Genomic DNA, 18547 nt, shown 5'->3' with positions numbered 1-18547 from the left:
CGGCTTCGGCCAGCGGAGGTCTGGGCTCGCCCCCACCTGCCCGGGTTAGCGGGAGCCAGCCCCGCAGGCAGGGGAGCAGGCCGCAGCGGGGGAGGGAGGGCTGGAGGGAGGGAGCCCTCCTCCCGGGGTCCGGGGCGTGGGCGAGGACAGTGGAGCCTGGCCTCCCTTTCGCTCAGTTCCCTGTGACCCGTCTTAGAAGACCAAAGCGAACACCACCAAAGCGCTCAGAGCAGCATCGTTTCACTGTCTAGAGACCGTGGGGGCGGGGAAGGGGAGAGACCAGCGTGACCCCGGGTGGGTTGGTGGGGGGTGGGAGGGTGGGGAGGGGTCGCGGCGTAAAGTACCTTCGGCACTTCACAGTTTATGCAGCGTTTATGCAACACCCCCCCCCCCGACCATGACACTAGCCTAAGTCTGCAGGTAGAGTCAAAAGAACTGAAGAGATTTAACAAACCCAAAACATTTTTTTTTTAAAGGGGGCTTGACCGGAGTGAAAGGAAATCCCTGGTTGCGAGTTGCCTTCTGTGAGGCCTCTCATCCTTGCTGCCTCCCCCAACGCAATCCGCCCCAACTGCTTTGGCTTTGCTGCAGCCCAGGCCGTCTGGGACTCAGGGGGAGCGTCTCTGTAGCCGGTTTCCTTTCAGTTCAAATTCTCTTCAGGTCACTTTCTCAAGGGACTCACTTGAAAAAGCTCCTCCCTCATCCCCAGCACACACTAGCTTTCCGTGGTCTCCTCGCTACCAAGATTCCTCCTCCGGAGCTGCGTAAAATAAATAACTGCAAGTGTAATCCTTAATTGCTTCCGAGACAGTATTTTCTCATCACCGAATTGCATCGTTTCATAACTGCGAGGATGAACTCGCCTCGAGACCCTGTCCCTTTTCAGGACCTAGGCCAGGGAAAGCAGCTTCTCGAGACTCGACGTGGTAGTTTCCCGGACCTGAGGATGAAGGATGGTGTCAGGGGGGTTGGTTCAGAGCCTGGCCAGGGAGAGGCCTTGGGGTGGGAGTGGGCTGGGGGTGGAGGGCAGTCTCCTGTCGGATCTTCAAAAACAGCTCGGGAGTTTTCCATCGGCTCGTCTCCCCCTACAGGCCACAATCGCCATCACAGCCACAGCTCTGCCCAGTCCGTAGATTATTTCACGTTTTTCTGGAACCTCCAGAATCCTACCTGCATTCCCGCAAGGGACTGGGTGAGAGAGAGAGAGACAGAGAGAGAGAGACAGAGAGAGAGAGAGAGAAAGAGAGACCCGCTCAGGAACTCCATCCTGAGGTCACACTAGGAGCCCCAGGATTTAAGAGTGAATTGATGGGAAGTCGGTGTCTGAGGAAGTGGAAATGTTTAAATCGGCGTGTAGCTGAAAGCCCAGCATCTTCCCTTTTATAGCCAACCTGCTTCCTTTATTTACCCTTCTTTTCTTTTAATTTCCTTTTTTAAAAAAAAAAAACTGTAATAAAAAAGCATGTAGCAATAGTACTGTTTTAAATCTCAATTGAAGAGGGATTATCTCTCCTTTTCATCACAAGTGCCTGAAAACTGCAGCCTGGGTTTAAAGCTTTGCCCCACCCGACCCGGTGCTTGAGTGCCTTTACCTGCAGCATTTAAATTTCCTACTCCAAAACCCCACCGTCTCGAGCTTAAGCTCCGTCCTTTCTCCAGGGTTACAGCTAGGCTCTCCTCGACCAGTTATTATACCCATAACCACTGGCCGCTGGAGTTTGGACCCGGGGCCTCCTGCCCTCCAAGTACACGGGGGCTGTCTGTTGTCCCGGCGAAAAGCGGCTGGAGGGAGAGTCGCAGCGGTCCCCACACCGCGCCGCCCAACGCGTCGCTGGAAAAGGCCCTGCGGATCTCAAGCGGCAGCTTGTGCCCGAGCGTCACGCTGCGTGCTCAGGCTCGGCCGGTATTGCTGCTATGCGCGGAAATATGAGCGAGTAATTTTATAAGTAACAAAGGATCAGGGATGGAATGAGGCCCCTGTTATCCAATGTCATTTAGAAGCCTTGGATCAGCAGCTTCTTGAGGCTAAAAGTGAATTCAAGAAGCCCTGCCTTTCCCTTTTCCCAGGGGTGTCAGCTAAATTTAGAAGTAACCTCTGTGTGTTTGCACAAATCGTGTACCATTTGCTGTTTGTGTAAAAACCGATTAGCTAGACACAACTGTGAAACAACTTGTGACTTTTATAGCTGCAACGCACAAACCAATTTAGATCCGTTCAGTTTTCCTTGTAAAAGGAGATGAAAAGGGACCCGCCCGCAGCTCCGCTCCTCGGCGAAGGCTGCGTCGCTCCCTCAGCGGCGGCTGACGATCGGGTTCCTGTTTATCGAGTCAAAAAAACCTCGCACCCCAGAAGCCCGTTTTATTTTAGGACCCGGCTCCCGACGGAATGTTTACTCGGGGAAGCCATGACATTTACCGTTTACCTGGAAAACAGAGCCGGTGGTGGCGAGGAAGCGGTTTTTTTCAGAGCGACCCCCCCAAGCCCACGCCGGCCGCCGAGGAAAAGGCTCGGATTCCGGGTGCGAAGCGAGCAGTGGACTCGGCTTCCGACACCGCCTGGGCTTCTGACCGACAGGACGCTCGGAGGGGGGAGATGACATCGCTGCTCCCCGACTGTCCCCGGAGTTAAAAAAAAAAAAAAAAAAAAAAAAACTGATTTCGCTTAAGTAACTGTAACAGCTAAATTAATTACAAAATAATTAGAATGGATGCCGTCTGAGGATGCGGCTGATGGTGGCCCAACAGGCCTCCTGCGTCCGGACGCTTCATTTCTACTTTCACACTGCGGATAAGAAGTGGAAACGGCTGAAACGCACACCTAAAATCATCTACGAGGCCGTTCCCCACCTCTGCCTCGGATCTCAGAAAACCTAAGCTAGAAAAAGAGGCGGAGGTAATATGCACTGTTTTCAGAAAGGTGTATCGATTCGGATTCTTTGGCCTGCAGACAGGCCCGGGGTCGGGAGGGGGGGACTAGCGCTTCAGAAGTCCTCCAGAAATCCAGTTCCCCGAGTAGTTGATAATTGGCGTGGAAAAAAAAAAAAGAGGGATCCACCTGACATTTTTCCGAAGGGGGAAGAAAAATAAAAAAATAAAAAATCCATTGCCTAACAACATAATTGCAGATATTGCTATCCAAATGCAAAAGCTAAAACGCTACCGTGTGACTTAAAAAACCAATGGGATTTTAGCCCCTCCACTAAAGGGATAAAAAGGAATTCCAAAAATCCAAGGTTTAAATGCTAAAATACGAGGTGTTTGTAATTTTGCTCTTGAGAGGACAATTCAAATGAGCAAAGACTCGTGGTAAGTTTGCCTGGTGGACTCTATTGGACCGGCTGCTCTTTAAAACGACCGCTCGTGTAGATTTTTAACGACAAGCTTACTTTGTAGGAGCCGCTGGTCATTTACAGCAGCTGGGCTTGAATGAGATTGTCATCCTTATTGTGGGGTTAGGTGAAAACTAACAGACAATTATTAGATTTAAGTATACTCTCTTCATTTTCAAATTCAAGTTTCTACACCCAAATTGTGAACCTGCAAAGTTTGAAAAGGTCATGATTTTAAGACTGCTGGATCTTCTGGGGAAGACAATGCAAATTCCATTTTAAAATAAGGGCCATTTGCTAGACACCTAAATAAAACACTAGACTGAGCATTTTAAAAATTTATTTACAAAGTTGTGTACAACACGATGGAATAACATTTAGAATACCATATATATTCATTCATATATAAACAGACTTTTATAATACAATGACACTTCGCCTTTTCGAAAAAATTTTTTTTGTATTTAAAATCTCCCAGCGTCTTTATACATTCTTTTCCTCAGATAAAACAGCGGAGAGTGAACCTTCAAAAAAAATGAAAGTTCAGAGCTCTAAATCTACTGAATTTGCTTTTTTTTTCTTTTCTTAAAAAAATAAAAACCCCAAAAGGAAAAGTCAATGATTTTTATACAAATATGTACAAAGAGCTTTCTCCCACCCCCACAGTACTGAGAGGAGGCGCCGTCGGGGTGCATTTTTTTTTGGGGGGGGGAATTCGGTTATCAGTTTTACCTGTACGAAAAGTTATCCCCAGCGGACGCGCGTTTGTGTGAGCGTGCTCGGCCGGCTTAGGTGAGCGAGGGGACGGAGGCCGCAGTTGGTCGGTGTTGGGGATGGGATGGGGCGCGGGAAGCAGAGTCCGGGAGCGGGGAGAGGGGGACCAGGACCAGGGCGGACGGACCGGGAGGAGGGCGGGCGCCCGGCCCGGCCCGGCTCCCACCGGCTCCTGCTCACTATTGCGCGGGCCACTTGGCTTGGACGGCGGCGGCGGCCGAGGCGGCGGGCTGCAGGAACTGTCCGGACAGCGGCACGCTCAGGATGGGCGCGATGGTGGCCGTCGTCCGGCTCAGCGACAGCGGCTGGTGCGCGGCCACCAGCGCCGCCGGCTGCACGGTCCCCGGCGGCCGCAGGAAGGACTGGGGGGCGGCGACCCCGCCGCCGCCGCCGGCGCCCCCGGCCGAGCCCCCGGGGGCCGCGGGGCCCGCGCCGATGATGTTCTCGATGCTGAACGACGGCCGCGGGCTGGGCTCGGACTTGACGAGCGACGTGGCGCCCGGCGTGCCGGCGGCGGCGGCGGCGGAGGACGACGACGAGGACGACGACGAGGACGAGGCGGCGGCGGCGGCGGCGGCGGCCGCCCCCAGGCTGTTGAGCTGCAGCTGGAGGCTCGGGCCGAGCTGCGAGCCGAAGGCGGCGGCCTTGCGGCCCAGCTCGGCCGAGGGCAGCAGGGGCACGGCGGGGGGCAGCACGGCGGGCGCCGCCACGGGGGGCAGCGCGTACGGGTACTGCAGGGCCGCGGCCGCCGCTGCCGCCGCCGCCGCCGCCGCCGCGGGGTGCGGGTAGGCGCCCGCCGCCGCCGCCGCCGCCGCGGGGTGCAGGCCGTAGGGGCGGCCGTAGGGCCCCGCCGCGCCCGCCGCGGCCGCCGCCAGCCCGTAGGCCCCGAAGCTCTGCATCATGAGCGCCGTCTGCTCGCGCAGGTGCTCCTGCTGGTGGCGCTTGAAGCGCTTCCGGCGGCGCAGGAAGCTGCCGTTGTCGAACATGTCCTCGGACTGCGGGTCCAGGGTCCAGTAGTTCCCCTTGCCCGGGTTGCCCGGCTCGCGGGGGATCTTGACGAAGCAGTCGTTGAGGGACAGGTTGTGGCGGATGCTGTTCTGCCAGGCCGGGAACTTCTCGCGGTAGTAGGGGAAGCGGTTGCTGATGAACTCGCAGATGCCGCTCAGGGTGAGCTTCTTCTGCGGGCTCTGCAGGATGGCCATGGTGATGAGCGCGATGTACGAGTACGGCGGCTTCACCAGGCTGTTCTTGGGCTTGCTGGGCGCCAGCCCCGCCGCCGCGCCGCCTCCTCCTCCTCCGCCGCCGCCGCCGGGGCCCGCGTCCTCGCCGCCGCCCTTGCAGCCGTCGGCCTCCGGGACTCCCGCCGGTTCGACTCCCGGGCCCACCTCGGCGGGCAGCGACGGGGCCGGCGGCTGAGGCTGGGCGCGGGGATGGGGAGGATGGGGATGGGGATGATGGGTGGCCGGCGGCGGCCCGTCGTCCGCCTCGTCCAGGCGCGGCTCCGGCGGCCCCGGGGGGCTGTCGCAGCAGCCCGCGTCGCTGTCCTTGCCCCCGTCCGGGCCGTCGTCCCCCTCGCCCACCACATCGATGTCCACGTCGTCGGCCGTCAGCACGGTCTGGCCGGACATGTCGCCTGCGCTGCCGCCGCCGGAGAGGGTCATCCCTCCGCGGGGCTCGGCGGCGCGCCGGGGGGGTGGGGGTGGTGGTCTCGGGGATGGAAGGGGTGGGGTGCCCGCGCCCCCCGACGAGGACAAGCGGAGCGGGGGAGGGGAGGGAGGGGACGCGGCACGGGGGAGCCCGGGGCCCTCCCGGGGCAGCTCACGCCGGGAGGCCCCGCATCGCGCACCGCCTCCTCCTCCGCTGCCGCTGCGGCCAACTCCTGCGCTCTCCCCCGACCGGCGCTCCCGTGCCAGGCCGGGCGACGGCCGCCGCTCGCGCCCCCGGGAGGCTGGGTCCGCGCCGCGCCCCCCTCGGTCCCTCGGCCTCCGGGTCGTGGCGCGGGTGCTCGGGAGCGGTGCGGGCGGGCGAGCGAGCGCGGGGACGCCCGGGCGCCGGGCGCGGGACCCCGGAGGGGCGCGGGCGAGGGGCGACGGCGGGGGTGGGGGGGTCTGGGGGTGACGGGGATCGCCGAGCCCGGGTAGTCGAAAGTCCCGTTTTAAGGACTGGCCCTGATAGATTACTTTCTACTTAAAGATCCAGGGGGAGGCGGGGCCACGTGACCGAGCGTGACGTCAGGGCCGCGGCGGAGCCGGCCAAACTCAAGTTGGTTCGGGGGAAATTGTCAACAAAGGGACCGAGGGAACTACGACTCCTCGCCGGCCGCCCGCTGGCATCCCGCGGGGTGGCCCCCGGAGGGCTCCTCCCGCTGCCGGGAGACCCCCCGGCCCCAAGCTGGAGCCCGGCGCCGGGGCCAGGGAGGGCGTGAGTGTGCGTGGGTGGGGGTGGCAAGGGCGTGGGCCTGAGAGGGTGTCCTCCGGACTGCGGGGCTCCGGCCACCCTGACTTCTCCGCCCCTGCCCTTTTCTGCCCTCACCCCCCCCACCCCACCCCACCCCTTTGCTAATATTATTTAGACCAACTGGCCGTTGCAGGACAAGGTTCGGATTTACAAAAGAAAAACTTATTTAGATTGCTTTTCTTGGGGAGGGGGGAGTTGTTTTCATTCGGGGATTAAGGGGAACACATCCGGCTCCCTTCTGCTAATCGGGCCTCAGGCCCCCTCCTGTTTCAGGGCCTTTCCAGAGGGGGAAAAAAAAGACACCTCCTGATGTGCCTCCCATCACCCCAGATCTAACTATTCAGCTCTTACCCTTGCTTTCCTGGCTCGACGCGAACGTACATATATTTTTATATATTTGCACGGTCACACCACCATCAGCAGGGGTTTCCCCGAGGTCAGAAAATAGCTATCGATTAACCTATTAGGGACAGTTGCAGAGAAATAAAAAGGACGTAAAATAACAGGGAACCTATAAACAAAGACGCCGTAACTGGCTGTTGGAGTTGTTAAACGACTTAGCCCAGGAAAAAGTCGGAAATGAGCTGGAAATGGAGCGGGTATTGGCAGCGGCCTGGGTAAGTAGAGCGGGGTGGGGAAGAGGCTCTGGGCCTCGGTGTGAACCGTCGTGCCCCGACCGAGACAGACGGTTGGGAAAGTTTGGGGAGCGGGGGGCCCCGAACCGCGGTGTCCTCAGGCATGCTGGCGGGAGTGGACTCACCTCTGCTACTAACTAACTAACTAACCAACTAACTAACTAACTAACTAACGTGGATTATCTCTTGAAGCGTAGACAAACCCCTCAAGACCCAACTTCTCTCAAAACGTGAGAAGAGGCGAGGATGTGTCCAGCGCACACGAAGTTTCCGAGGCAAGGAATGTCAGCGATGGTAGGAAGGACTGGGAATTCCCAGAGACCCTGGGGGTGGGGGTCCTCAGACTGACTCAGGGCTCAGCGCCTGGCGCTGCTGGGCCGAGAGGACTCGGAACCTGGGAGGGGGCACCGGTGCTCCAGACCCTGGTGATTCTGAGATGGCCTTGGTTGGTTTTTTTTATTATTTCTGCCCCCTGCCTTTAGGCCGTTCTTTGTCAGAGAGAAGAAGGCGCTGGGCTCGGCAGGTCGAGGCTGTGGTCCTCTTGAAACCGGCCTAACCTGTGGGCTGAAGGCCTGGGAGGGGAGGGCCCTTTGCTCCCCGAGTCCAGGAGACGCAGAAGAGGAAGTCAGGGAGGACATAATTTCTGTAGTGTTTATAGAAAAGCGCGGAAGAGTTAGGTACTTCCAGACTGCCAGGGTGTCCCATGCCCCGAGCCCTCACCCAGAGCCACTGTCGCAGTAGGTAACATTAAGTGGTGTTTTACAGTAACCTGGCTTTTGTACAAGCGCTAGGACACACAGATGGACTGCCACCCCCATCACACAACCCTCCCGTCTGTGCCACTGGCCCTCGGACTCCGCACTTCCACGATGCCCCGGGTTGGGGCAGCTGCGGGATGGGTTGGGACCGTGGCCGTCCTGAGCAGTCTGGAATCTTCACGCTTTTGTTGTTGTTGTTTCCAGCCCGATCCGGGGTCACACCTGATCCGGAAAGGCGTGCCTGAGTTGATGTCTGCAGCTGCACCCTTGTGACCCGCTGGCCCAAAACACAACAAAAACCAAAAACGTCTCCTACCCTGACGGTCTTCTGGGGGAAACCGACAGGAGCTGCGGCGGGCTGGAGCTGGCCGCCTGTCACCCTGGGCAAGAGGTCACAGCGGCAACTGCTTAAGCGACTCAAAGGAAGGTGGGGAGGAAAAGAAAACACGAGCCAGATTCACAAACTTGGGGACGCCTTTTCGCCCGGCTCGGACGGCCTGGCGGGCGGGCGCGGCGGGCGCGGGGCTCAGCGCGGGCTCGGCTGCGGCCCTGACAGCCCGGCCTGCCCCCGCGGCTCTCTTTAAGGTAGTCTCCAGATGAACCTCATTTCGATGTCCCCGCCGCGCTGAGCTGGCTCGGGGGGCGGGGGGGACTTGCCCCGAGTCGCCGCCGCCGTCCGCCGCCTGCCTCTCCCCCTCCGCCGAGGCCTGGCCCTGGGCGGTCCATTCCCGTGCGTCCCCTCGGAAGCTCTCTGGGGAGGGGGGTGGGGGGTCCCAGCTGCCGGTTCCATTTGTTGCGCCTTTTTCCTTCGACACAATAAAAGTCAAATTAATTGATTCATACCATTAATTACGGTGCGTAGCGTGAAAAGCAACGCTTCCCCTGGTTAGGGATCCATTGTGCTCGTCTCTTGTTCCATCAGTGTTACCATCTGATGCTGGGGCCGGCCCCTACAGGAACTTGGCGACTCGATTAGCTCAATGAGGAGACCGCGTGGGACCTACTGGCTGCCGCCCCCCCCCCCAACCCGGGCCCGCGCCGACCTAGGGACTTTAATATCGATTTCCAAAAGAGGCCTTGGAGATTTCTCGCGGTGGCTGTGTTTGGGGACCCTGCGTGGCTTTCCTCCCGCCGGGTGGACAGTGGTGCTGGCACAGCCTCCGTGCCAGAGCGAGCGGCTGAGCGGTGGTACAGGTGGGACACCGGGAAGGTTCCTGGGCCCCCCGTCGCCGGAGGCCGCCGGAAGCCTGCTGGATTCCCAGCGACACAGCGGCGAGCATCTAGCTGGTCTCTAAAAACCCAGGTGCTCAGTTACCGCCAAATTTTGGGACAGAAATTAGAGAAGTGGGAGGTGGGGGGTGGTAATGGACATGGGGGGAGGGCGTGACACAGGGAACTGAAATGGCAAAGGTAAACATCCATTCGCCAAAGATGACTGGGGGCACCTGAGGGAGAAGAGGGAAGGCACGAACGCAGTTGAGAATGGGAGTGACAACTTGGGTCAGCTAGCAAACTCCCCAGGAGATATTTAAAAGGAAGATGGCAGCCAGCGTTGGAAACGAGCGGGCCTAATGAGAACGAAGTGGAGAGAAAGTCCGCTTCCTCCCGGGACTGGGAAATAGGTAGTACAGGGCCGGGGATGCCACTGAGACAGGGCCAGGAGTGCAGGGTTCCCGAGGTTCTAGTAACGGGAGGCAAGGAGAATAGAGTCAGGATCGATAGGAGGGAAAATTGAGACGTCTCCAGAGGAGGAGAGATTTAGTGTGTGTGTCCTGGAAGGGGAGGATGTGGACGGAACAATTTATGACGGAGAAGTGGGAAATTAATTACAACTCAATTTGGATTCTTAAGTGGTCAACACGGGAGGAGGGGCAGGGTCGGAGAGTGCTGGAAGCAGAGTGGTCCACTCAGGCCTGAGCGACCCCGGGTGCTGTCTCTCCCTCCATCTCCGGGGCTGTGGTATCGGCTTGGCCACATCACTGAGGCAGGCAGGCGAATGAATGCACCTTTCTGACAACCCTGGAAGGTGAGGCCAGCTTGGGAGAAGGCGAAGAGAGCAGAGCGTCCCTTCCCCGACCCAAGGCGGCTACTTCCTTTAGCAGAGAAAACAAGCCGTGGGTGGAAAACATTTGGCAGCCAGCCCCCCTTTCCAGGATCCAGTACCTGCCCTCAAGCTGAAGTCCGCTTCTTCTGGACAATTTTCACAGACTTATTAGACCACACGGCCGGCCTTATTGTCTGGATGCCTGCCACCAAAGAAGGTGGGAAGGGCAGAGGGGATCAATGGAGTCCCAACCCATGCAAACTACCCCCACTGCCCAGTGGGTAAGGGTTTTCAACACGCTTTCACCCCCAAACACTGGCCCCCACACCTCTCCATAGCTCTTTGGGGGAGGGGAGGAAGAGGCTAATTTAATGTTCTCATTTAGATTTACGTCTCAAAACTTCATTTATTTTCAGTACCTGGTACAGTCCTCGCGTGCCTACAAATGGCGAGAGACCTTTGGAAAGGGGAAGAGAGAGGGGGAGAGAGGAGAGAGAGAGAGAGAGGATGGTTTCGAATTTATTTATATTGGAAATGTATAAACATCCATTCTGTAAAAGGCAACACGTTTAATTAACGATGAGAGAGCAGTTAGGGGCAGAAAGCTAGTAAAATTGTGTGATAAATTTATGGCATTGTTAGCGTGCTTTTAATTATGGCTATTATGTTAATTATTTCACATTAGCATGGAGTTATCAGCAGCATGTCAGATTTAATCAAAACGAGCCTTTCTCTCGAAAATTGTTCTTTTCATTCGCGAGGAGAAAGATCCTGGGCAGGATCAGGGCTTAAAAATGACTTGGCACTGAGAGCCAGAGTCTCGCCGACGCTGCCCGATGCGGCACCGCGGGCCCGGCGTCCTCCTGGTCCCTCCAGGCTACCGGTAGCTGCAGGAGAAGCCAAGGGCTGGGGCTTTTAGGAATTCACCATCCTCACCCCCTTCGGAGGCGACACTTCATCACGCGGGATCACCCTGTCAAACAATATGATGCCGCTCATTTTTATCTGTCCCGCTTTACAAAAATCCCCATCCAGCCGGCCGAGGAGCAACAAAAAGCCAGGGAGGCGCGCGCGGCAGCCGCTGGCAGCCGCAACCCCATCGCTCGCCGGAGAGGAAGGGGCAGGGACCCGGGCGAGCGTCCCCGGTGCCCGCCGCCCGCAGCCCGAGGAGATGCGACAGGCCCGGGTACCCGGTCCCCGAGCTCGGCCGTCCGGGCACGTCTTTCCCGGTTCTCGGCGGGCCTGCGGGGGTCCGGGAAAGCGCCACTCCCTGCCCGGCAGCCGGAGACTCGCCCACCGAGGCCGCATCGATTTCTTAATCACCGCCGATCGATTTATCGGGAACAAATAAATAGCCCCTTTTTTTGGGGGGGGGAGAGACGTTTCAATCGTGGGGGAACTGAGACGGGGAGGGCGGGGACACCGCGAGGAGGCGACCGTCGTGGGCCCCGAGGGAGCGCGTGGGGACCGCGATGCGCCCGCATCCTGAGGGTCCTCCTCCCCCCCACCCCAGGGTCGGCGCCTCCCCTCCCGATCAGCTCCCCCTGCCGGCGGGGCACGACATCTGGACGCCCCGCCCTCCCAGCCTCCGGTCCAGGATCCTGCGCATGCCTCCTAACGCCTTTTGAAAGTCCAGAGCATCCCAAGGCCCGGCCTGAGACGCGCCGTTTTTTTTTGGGGGGGGGGGGAGGGATGGACGCCCCCTTTCCAGCTTCGGGCAGCCGAGCCGAGCCAAGGTGGTCCTCGGGGCCAGGCTTCGGACGGAAGCAGCACCTCCCGGCCGCTCCCACAGCGGGACCACTCTGGTCCCCTCCTTTCCCGGGACAGGGCCGAGGACCTGCCAGCTGCTACCTTATTTTTAGCGCCATTCCATTCGCGCAGTTATATTTAACTCGATTCCACTCCTCCGAGGAGGTCGCTCGGACATCGAATTCTCCACATCGCTACCCGGTCCCGCCCGCCTAGCCTCGGGGGCAGATCCTCAGGGGCGGCGGCGGCGGCGCGTGGGGGTGTTGCGTGTGGGGGTGCGGGTGGAAAAGCCTGGCCAAGAACCCTCGGCCTCTGGACCCAGCGGGGAAGAGGACAGTTGTGCAGCCTTCGTTCGACCCCTTTGCTAGTGCCTCGTGGGGATTCTGCCTTGTGAGGGGGGGGGGAGTAGCAGTATCCAGCCCTTTCTCCTCCCCGCACCCCACCCAAGGGTTCTCTGCGGGGAAGCATGGAATCCATTTCCTACTTATGCAGGACCCCAGGCACCTGAAGGACTCGGGACACCTACTAGAACGCTGGTCTTCAAAACGTTCGTGGTTTGTTTTTGTTCAGGCAGCAGTTCCTTCTCTCTACTCAGCAATACACTCATTGAGAAACTTAAATTGCAAATGGTACCTTGGGTTCCTCATAGTTCCAACCCAGACTATCTTTCCCTTGGAAACACCACGCCTCTGGCTTGCACATAGCCTGAGAAAAATACTCACTTGGCTAGCACATAGAAACACCAATGCAATGCATACTTTGCTCACGGGGGCGGTCCAGCGGAGTTTACAAATCCAAAAACCCTGTGCTGTGACATGATGCAGGGTTGTGAAACAGACTTTTAACCTCCCACTTACTTTTTAAAAAGTGGCTTTTTCCTCGGGCCCAAACTGGATGTTTCTGGCTCCCTGTCACTGTAGCTTTCCCGTGACGTAGAAACTTCTTGAGTACCTAGAGCCATACATACCGAATTTGGAAGGATGGGGTGTTTGTTTATAATTAACGCGTTCAGCAATACTTGATTGGCCTGTTGTAGACTCCGGAAAGTGCCAACGATGAGAAGAATTAAAGGGCTGAGGAGGAGCCGGTTACAGAATCTCCCTTCCCGGTGCAGGTGCTACGGTAGAGAAAAGAGACAGCTCAGCAGGGTCCTGATGGAGAAGAATGAGAAAGGATGAGGAGGCCTTCCGGTGGCACACACCCTTAATCCCGGCCATTCCAGCAGGAGGAAGGATGGTATAGAATTTCAAGCCAACCTAGATTGGGCGGGAGACCGTGGCTCCGAATAAATAACAAAACCAGAAAAAAACTGCAAATCAAACCTGAGTGAACAGCTCAGAAGGATAGCTGCTGACCTTAGGGATATCGGTGGGAACTTAGGGGAAGGCATTTAGAAACTTCAATACACCCCTAGGGGAAGTATTCGGTTGACTACCTAACAGTACTTAGTAGGGAAACGAATGCTGGAATTGTGACCCAGAACACCAAAGAAGGGTGAAAATGGGGAATCAGGGAGTGTGAAAGGGGAACTTCGGGGGCTGGAGATGTTAAGAGTGACAGGCACCGCTCTTGCAGAAGAACCAAAATTCAGTTCCCAGCACTGACACGAGGCAGTGCACAACTGCCTGGAAAGCCAGTTGTAGGGAACCCACACGGTTTTACCCCTAGCTTCCCCTGACACATACAGCCCCTGAAAGGTTAAGTTTCCAACAACGGCTGAAAGAACAACAAGGAAGGCTGCTCTCGCACAGTACTTCTCCAAGGAGGCCATAGCTAAATTTCCGTATGCTAAGTTATACACACATATCATAGAATGCTATATGTTGAATGTCATAGGTCATATCATAGAGTGCAGGGCAGTCAGCCCGGAAAGGAGCCATGTGTAGGAAAGTCTCCCAAAGGCCTTAAACTGACTGTGGTGGGAGCAGCTGTTGGGCAGGTGAAGAGAGAAAGGGTGGCAGGCAGAGAGCAGAGCCTGAGTCAAGACGCGGGGCGTGCATACAGGGGCAGAAAATGGTTTGGGACAACTGGACGGTGCAAGCACAACAGGGAAGTGGCTGGGCTTAGAAGGGGGTAAACGGAGGAAATCCGTGAAGTCTCTTCCAATGCAGCTTCAGCCCAGATTGGTGATGCCTATCTATAATCCCAGCAATCTCGAGGCAGAGGCAAGATTACCTAAAGTTTGGGGCCAGTCCAGTCTACAGAGGCAGTTAAAGGCCAGTTTGGGATACAGAGTGAAATCCTGCCTCAGAACAAAAACAAAATGAGCTCAGCATTGAGAGGTAGAGGCAGTAAGAGCAGGAGTTCAAAGCCATCCGTGACAACATAATGAGTCTGAGGCCAGCCTGGACTACAGGAGACCTGCTCTCAGAGACAGTTACACCGGGCTGGGAATTATCCCACCCCACCGGTGGGCTGCTTTTCCACATGCCCTGGCTTCAATCTCTAGCACTGCAAACCACCACCACAACAAAACAAGCAAGTAAGCTCACTCTCTGAAAACAAATAAATAGATGGCAATCCTCCTGTCTCCCAACAAAAGAGGATAAAGGATCTCCTTGCAGAGTCTGACAACCTGAGTTTAATCACTAGGAACTGCATAGTGGAAGGAGAGAACAGACTCCCACAAGTTGACCTCTGACCTTCACACACACCACACACACTCTGTGGTACATGTGCACACTCACATGTAATTTTAAAAAACAAAATAAAGTCCAAAGTCGAGAAGAAACCAAAAAGAGGCTTTAAATAGATGATCAGAATAACATTTTGAATGATCCTTTGTTGACAGGGGAAGGATAAAGCAGAGAAAGCAAAGGAATAGAGAGAGTAAAGGGGATATTTAAACTAGCCTGAGATAAGAGGTGATACAGTTTATAATTTATTTATTTTATGTACATTGGTGCTTTGCCTGCACAAATGTCTGTGGGTGCCAGATCTTGGAGTTACAGACTGTTGAGAGCTGCCATGTGGATGCTGGGAATTGAACCCGGGTTGTCTGGGAGAACAGTCAGTGCTCTTAATCACTGAGCCATCTCTTTAGCCCATCTGCTGCAGGTTTAAACTGTGGGGCTGAAACTGAAGAGGGCATGGGGTTGGAGAGGATTTAGGAGATAAAATTGCTAGGACTGTTTACTTCTTTATGTAGTGACAGTGTTTTGCTATGTAACCCAGGCTTGACATTGTAGCAATCCCCCTGTCTCAGCCTCCCCAGTGCTGAGACAAGAGGACATACCTGTCACAGTGTCTGCTTTACAAGGAGAGAATTCATAGCAGCTCTCATGTGTGCAATTTGGGTGTCTGGAAGGATTGAGACAAGAATACAGACTGGAGAATGCCGGGAGCTGGAGATACAGGCCAGTAGAACAGCAGTTGCCTAGCAGGGGAAGGACCTTTGGTTCCATCTCTGGCACTTCAGAGTGGGGAACCCTTTAATCTCTTCTTCAGTCATTCACATGGCTGCCAAGTTATCTTAAAAAAGTATCAGTTGGGAGATACTAGTCATTCCCTCAGTTAAAAGCTTGGGAATACATAGTGAGTTCTGGAGCTCAGCCCACCATGGACTACAGAGTAAGACCCTGTCTCAAAGAACAGGAAAAGGAAGGAAGAAAAGAAGAGAGAGAGAGAGAGAGAGAGAGAGAGAGAGAGAGAGAGAGAGAAGAAAGAATAGAATGAGAGAAGGGAAAGGAAAAAGAGTGAAATTCTGAACTCTCTAGAAAGATGTGATCTATCTGTGCCTCTTACTCAGCAGTTCTTACCCTCCCTAAGGCTGCAACCCTTTAATGCAGTTCCTCATGTGTGGTGACCCCAACCAAAAAATTATTTTTTGTTGCTGCTTCGTAACTATCAGCTTGCTACTGTTATCAATCATAATGTAAATATCTGTATTTCCCAGTGGTCATGGAGACACCAGTCAAAGGGTCTTTTGACCCCCCAAGAAGGTCATGAGCCACAGGTTGAGAATCACTGCTCTGATAGTCTTCCATCCTAGTACTAACCAGACCTAACCCCACTAGCTTCTGAGATCAGACAGGAGCAGAAACCTTCCGGGTCCTATAGCCACAGACTAACTTGATATCTGATATTCATTCTTTCTCTCTCTCTCTCTCCCTCTTTTCCTCCCTCTGACCCTTCTTCCCTCTTCCCTCCCTTCCTCCTTTCTCTTTCTGCAATGGATAAAACTCAGCACCTTGTGCAAAACTGGCAAGTTCTTAACCACCGAGAACTCTCATATCTCCACCTTTCCCCTTCTCCCTTTTTGGGGACTGAACCCAGGGCCTTGTGCTGCTAGGCAAATAAGCTACATGCCCAGCCCTTTTGCCATATTTCACTTTGAGACAGGGTCCCATTATGATGCCCAGGCTACCTTTAAACTTGCTTAGTCGTCCAGGCAGATCTTAAACCTTTGACCCTTCAGCTTCATCCTCCAGAACACCTGGGATTACAGATTTGCACCACCAGGATGGGCCTCTAATGTCTCCTTCAGTTTCATTGACATGCCATGGTCCAGTCTCACAAGACTATGACCTCCATCTTTCTCTTGTCACTGCGTGACCTTGAGCAAGTTCCTTAGGCTCATTGTGCCTCATTGCCTCATCTGTAAAAAGGGAGTAATGGTAACTTTTTTAAATGTGTGCATACATTTGTCCTTCCTTCCTTCCTTCCTTCTTTCCTTCCTTCCTTCCTTCCTTCCTTCCTCCCTCCCTCCCTCCATCCCTCCCTCCTTCTCTCCCTCCATCCCTCTCTTCTTTCCCTCCTTTCTTCCTCCCTTCTTTTTTTCTTTCTTTCGTGTGGAGAGCCAAGCTCTGCCGCGCCCTAAAGATGGCGCTGGCTTCTGCCTCTGGTAGGTAAAAGCTCTCGGTAATCAACTCCTTAATTGGTTGTGTATGTGCATCGGGCTTGCTTCCGCAGTTGTGGACTAATCTGCAGGCGCCATGTAGCTTGTCAGGATTGGCTGGCCATAGGCTATTTAATTGGCGGGCTGGGCTTCCCGAGAAGTCAGAAGATTGTTCAAGGTTCCTGAATAAACTGCACTGAGAAGAGTCCAGTGTTGCGTCTTCCTTGCTCGTCGAGGCAGTCACAACACTTTCGTTTTTCTCAGGTCGGGTTTTACACTTTTTGTCTGTTTTGTTTTTTGAGACAGGGTTGTAGCCGTGGTTGTCCTGGAACTGCCTCTGTAGACCAGGCTGGCCTCTGACTCAGATCTGCCTGCCTCTTCCTCCAGAATGCACCACTCCACCACCTGACAACTTTATGTATTTATTATCATCTTTGCAATGCTTTTGCTTTTTTCTCTTTTTTTTTTTTTTTCTTCATTCATGGTATGGGAGTTGAACCCCGTGCCTCACAGGTAAGGGCTCGACTATGATACTGTATTCAAGCCCCCTCTTCTTCTTATTTTCTACTTTTTATTTTGAGACAGGGTCCCCAATCAATTGCCTAGGCTATCCTTGAACTTGCCTTGTAATCCAGGCAATCCTCCTGTCTCAGCCTCCTCAGTTGCGGAGATTACAGGTCTAGGCCACTGCACCTGCTTCCCTTTTCTGTGTGGTGAAGGGAGACAGACATCATAAACCATCTGAGAGTGACACAGAGGGGTTCACAGTGTCCTCCTGAGAGCTACTATTGTGGAAGGGATGCGATTGGACACATTGTTGCTACTCTGTTGTCAACGTGGGGAGTGGCCTGAAAGATTTTGTCCACACTGAATTCAGTTAGTGTGTGTTTGGGTGGCATTTGGAATAATTAACAGATTAGAGTCTATAACAATAGCGACTGTGGAAATACAATATGTGTTACAAATGTCAGCTCTGTACATACTTTTAAATTGTCAGGAACCTGTCTGCAGTCCCAGTGCTTGGGCTGAGGTAGAAGGACCAAGAGGCTGAGATCATCTTCAGCTACAAAATGTGTTCCGGTCCAACCTGGGCTATCGAGTGAGAGCCTTTCTCACATAAAACAAAACAAAACAAAACTTCTAATCCAATAGTCACACTTTTTGATGTCATTGTTGCTTTGTTCCAGTCCTGGTCTTCCTAAGTATAGTGTGGGCTCTCTAACTCTCCTGTCTCAGCCTTCAGGATACTAGGGTGAAAAGCATGAACCTACCATCCTAGCCCAATAGCCACATTTTAAAAAGCCAAGAGAAATGCATAAAAATTACATTATCAATATATTTTCTGGGGGCTGGAGAGATGGCACAGAGGTTAAGAGCACTGGCTGTTCTTCCAAAGGTCCTGAGTTCAATTCCCAGCAACCACATGGTGGCTCACAACCAGCTATAATGAGATCTGGTGTCTGCTTGAGTGCATACATGCAGGCGTAACACTGTATACATAATAAAGAAATAAATATTTAAAAAAGGGGAGGGTCTTGCTTGGCACTGAGCTGCAGTCATGATGAACTTACTTCAGCTAGTCTGTGACCCCTGGGTTCATGTGTTTGTCCCCATGGGCTTTGTCTTTGGGTGTTACCTAGACAAGAGGGATGACAAAAGCCGACTGACTGCCTTCCAGAATGAGAGCATGCTATCTCAAAGGGAACCGAGGTCCAACTAAAGAAGTTAGTTGGAAGTAAAGACTGGTTAAATCACAGAACAACCACATTTTAAAAGTTGTCAAAGAAATGAAAACACATATTATTTTAAAAAATACATTTTATTTGCCTCAACACACTTAAAATATTACTATTTAATAATAGAACTTATATAGAATTTATTGGTTTTTTTCCTTTTCATTCTCTTTTTCTTACCAATTATTTGAAATAGGATGTATACTTTAACCTCACAGTCATTACGCTTGT

The 18547-nt window shown here is 54.3% G+C and overlaps 2 protein-coding genes across 2 annotated transcripts; one reads left to right on the top strand and one right to left on the bottom strand.

Moving 5' to 3' along the window:
- Positions 1-4152: 4152 nt before the first annotated feature.
- Foxd3 (forkhead box D3) lies at positions 4153-6523 on the bottom strand. Its single transcript, XM_021661207.2, has one exon. The coding sequence runs from the start codon at positions 5762-5764 to the stop codon at positions 4283-4285; it is 1482 nt and encodes a 493-aa protein (XP_021516882.2). The 5' UTR covers positions 5765-6523; the 3' UTR covers positions 4153-4282.
- Positions 6524-18141: 11618 nt separating this feature from the next.
- On the top strand, positions 18142-18303 carry LOC132646755 (NADH dehydrogenase [ubiquinone] 1 beta subcomplex subunit 1-like). The gene has a single exon (XM_060365243.1). It carries the CDS (start codon positions 18142-18144, stop codon positions 18301-18303), a length of 162 nt encoding a protein of 53 aa, XP_060221226.1.
- Positions 18304-18547: the final 244 nt, after the last annotated feature.

The sequence above is a fragment of the Meriones unguiculatus genome, chromosome 12 (assembly GCF_030254825.1).
Source record: "Meriones unguiculatus strain TT.TT164.6M chromosome 12, Bangor_MerUng_6.1, whole genome shotgun sequence".
Lineage (NCBI taxonomy): Eukaryota > Metazoa > Chordata > Mammalia > Rodentia > Muridae > Meriones > Meriones unguiculatus.
Note: the sequence above shows the minus strand (reverse complement) of the source record. Positions and strands in the feature narration are given on the sequence as shown.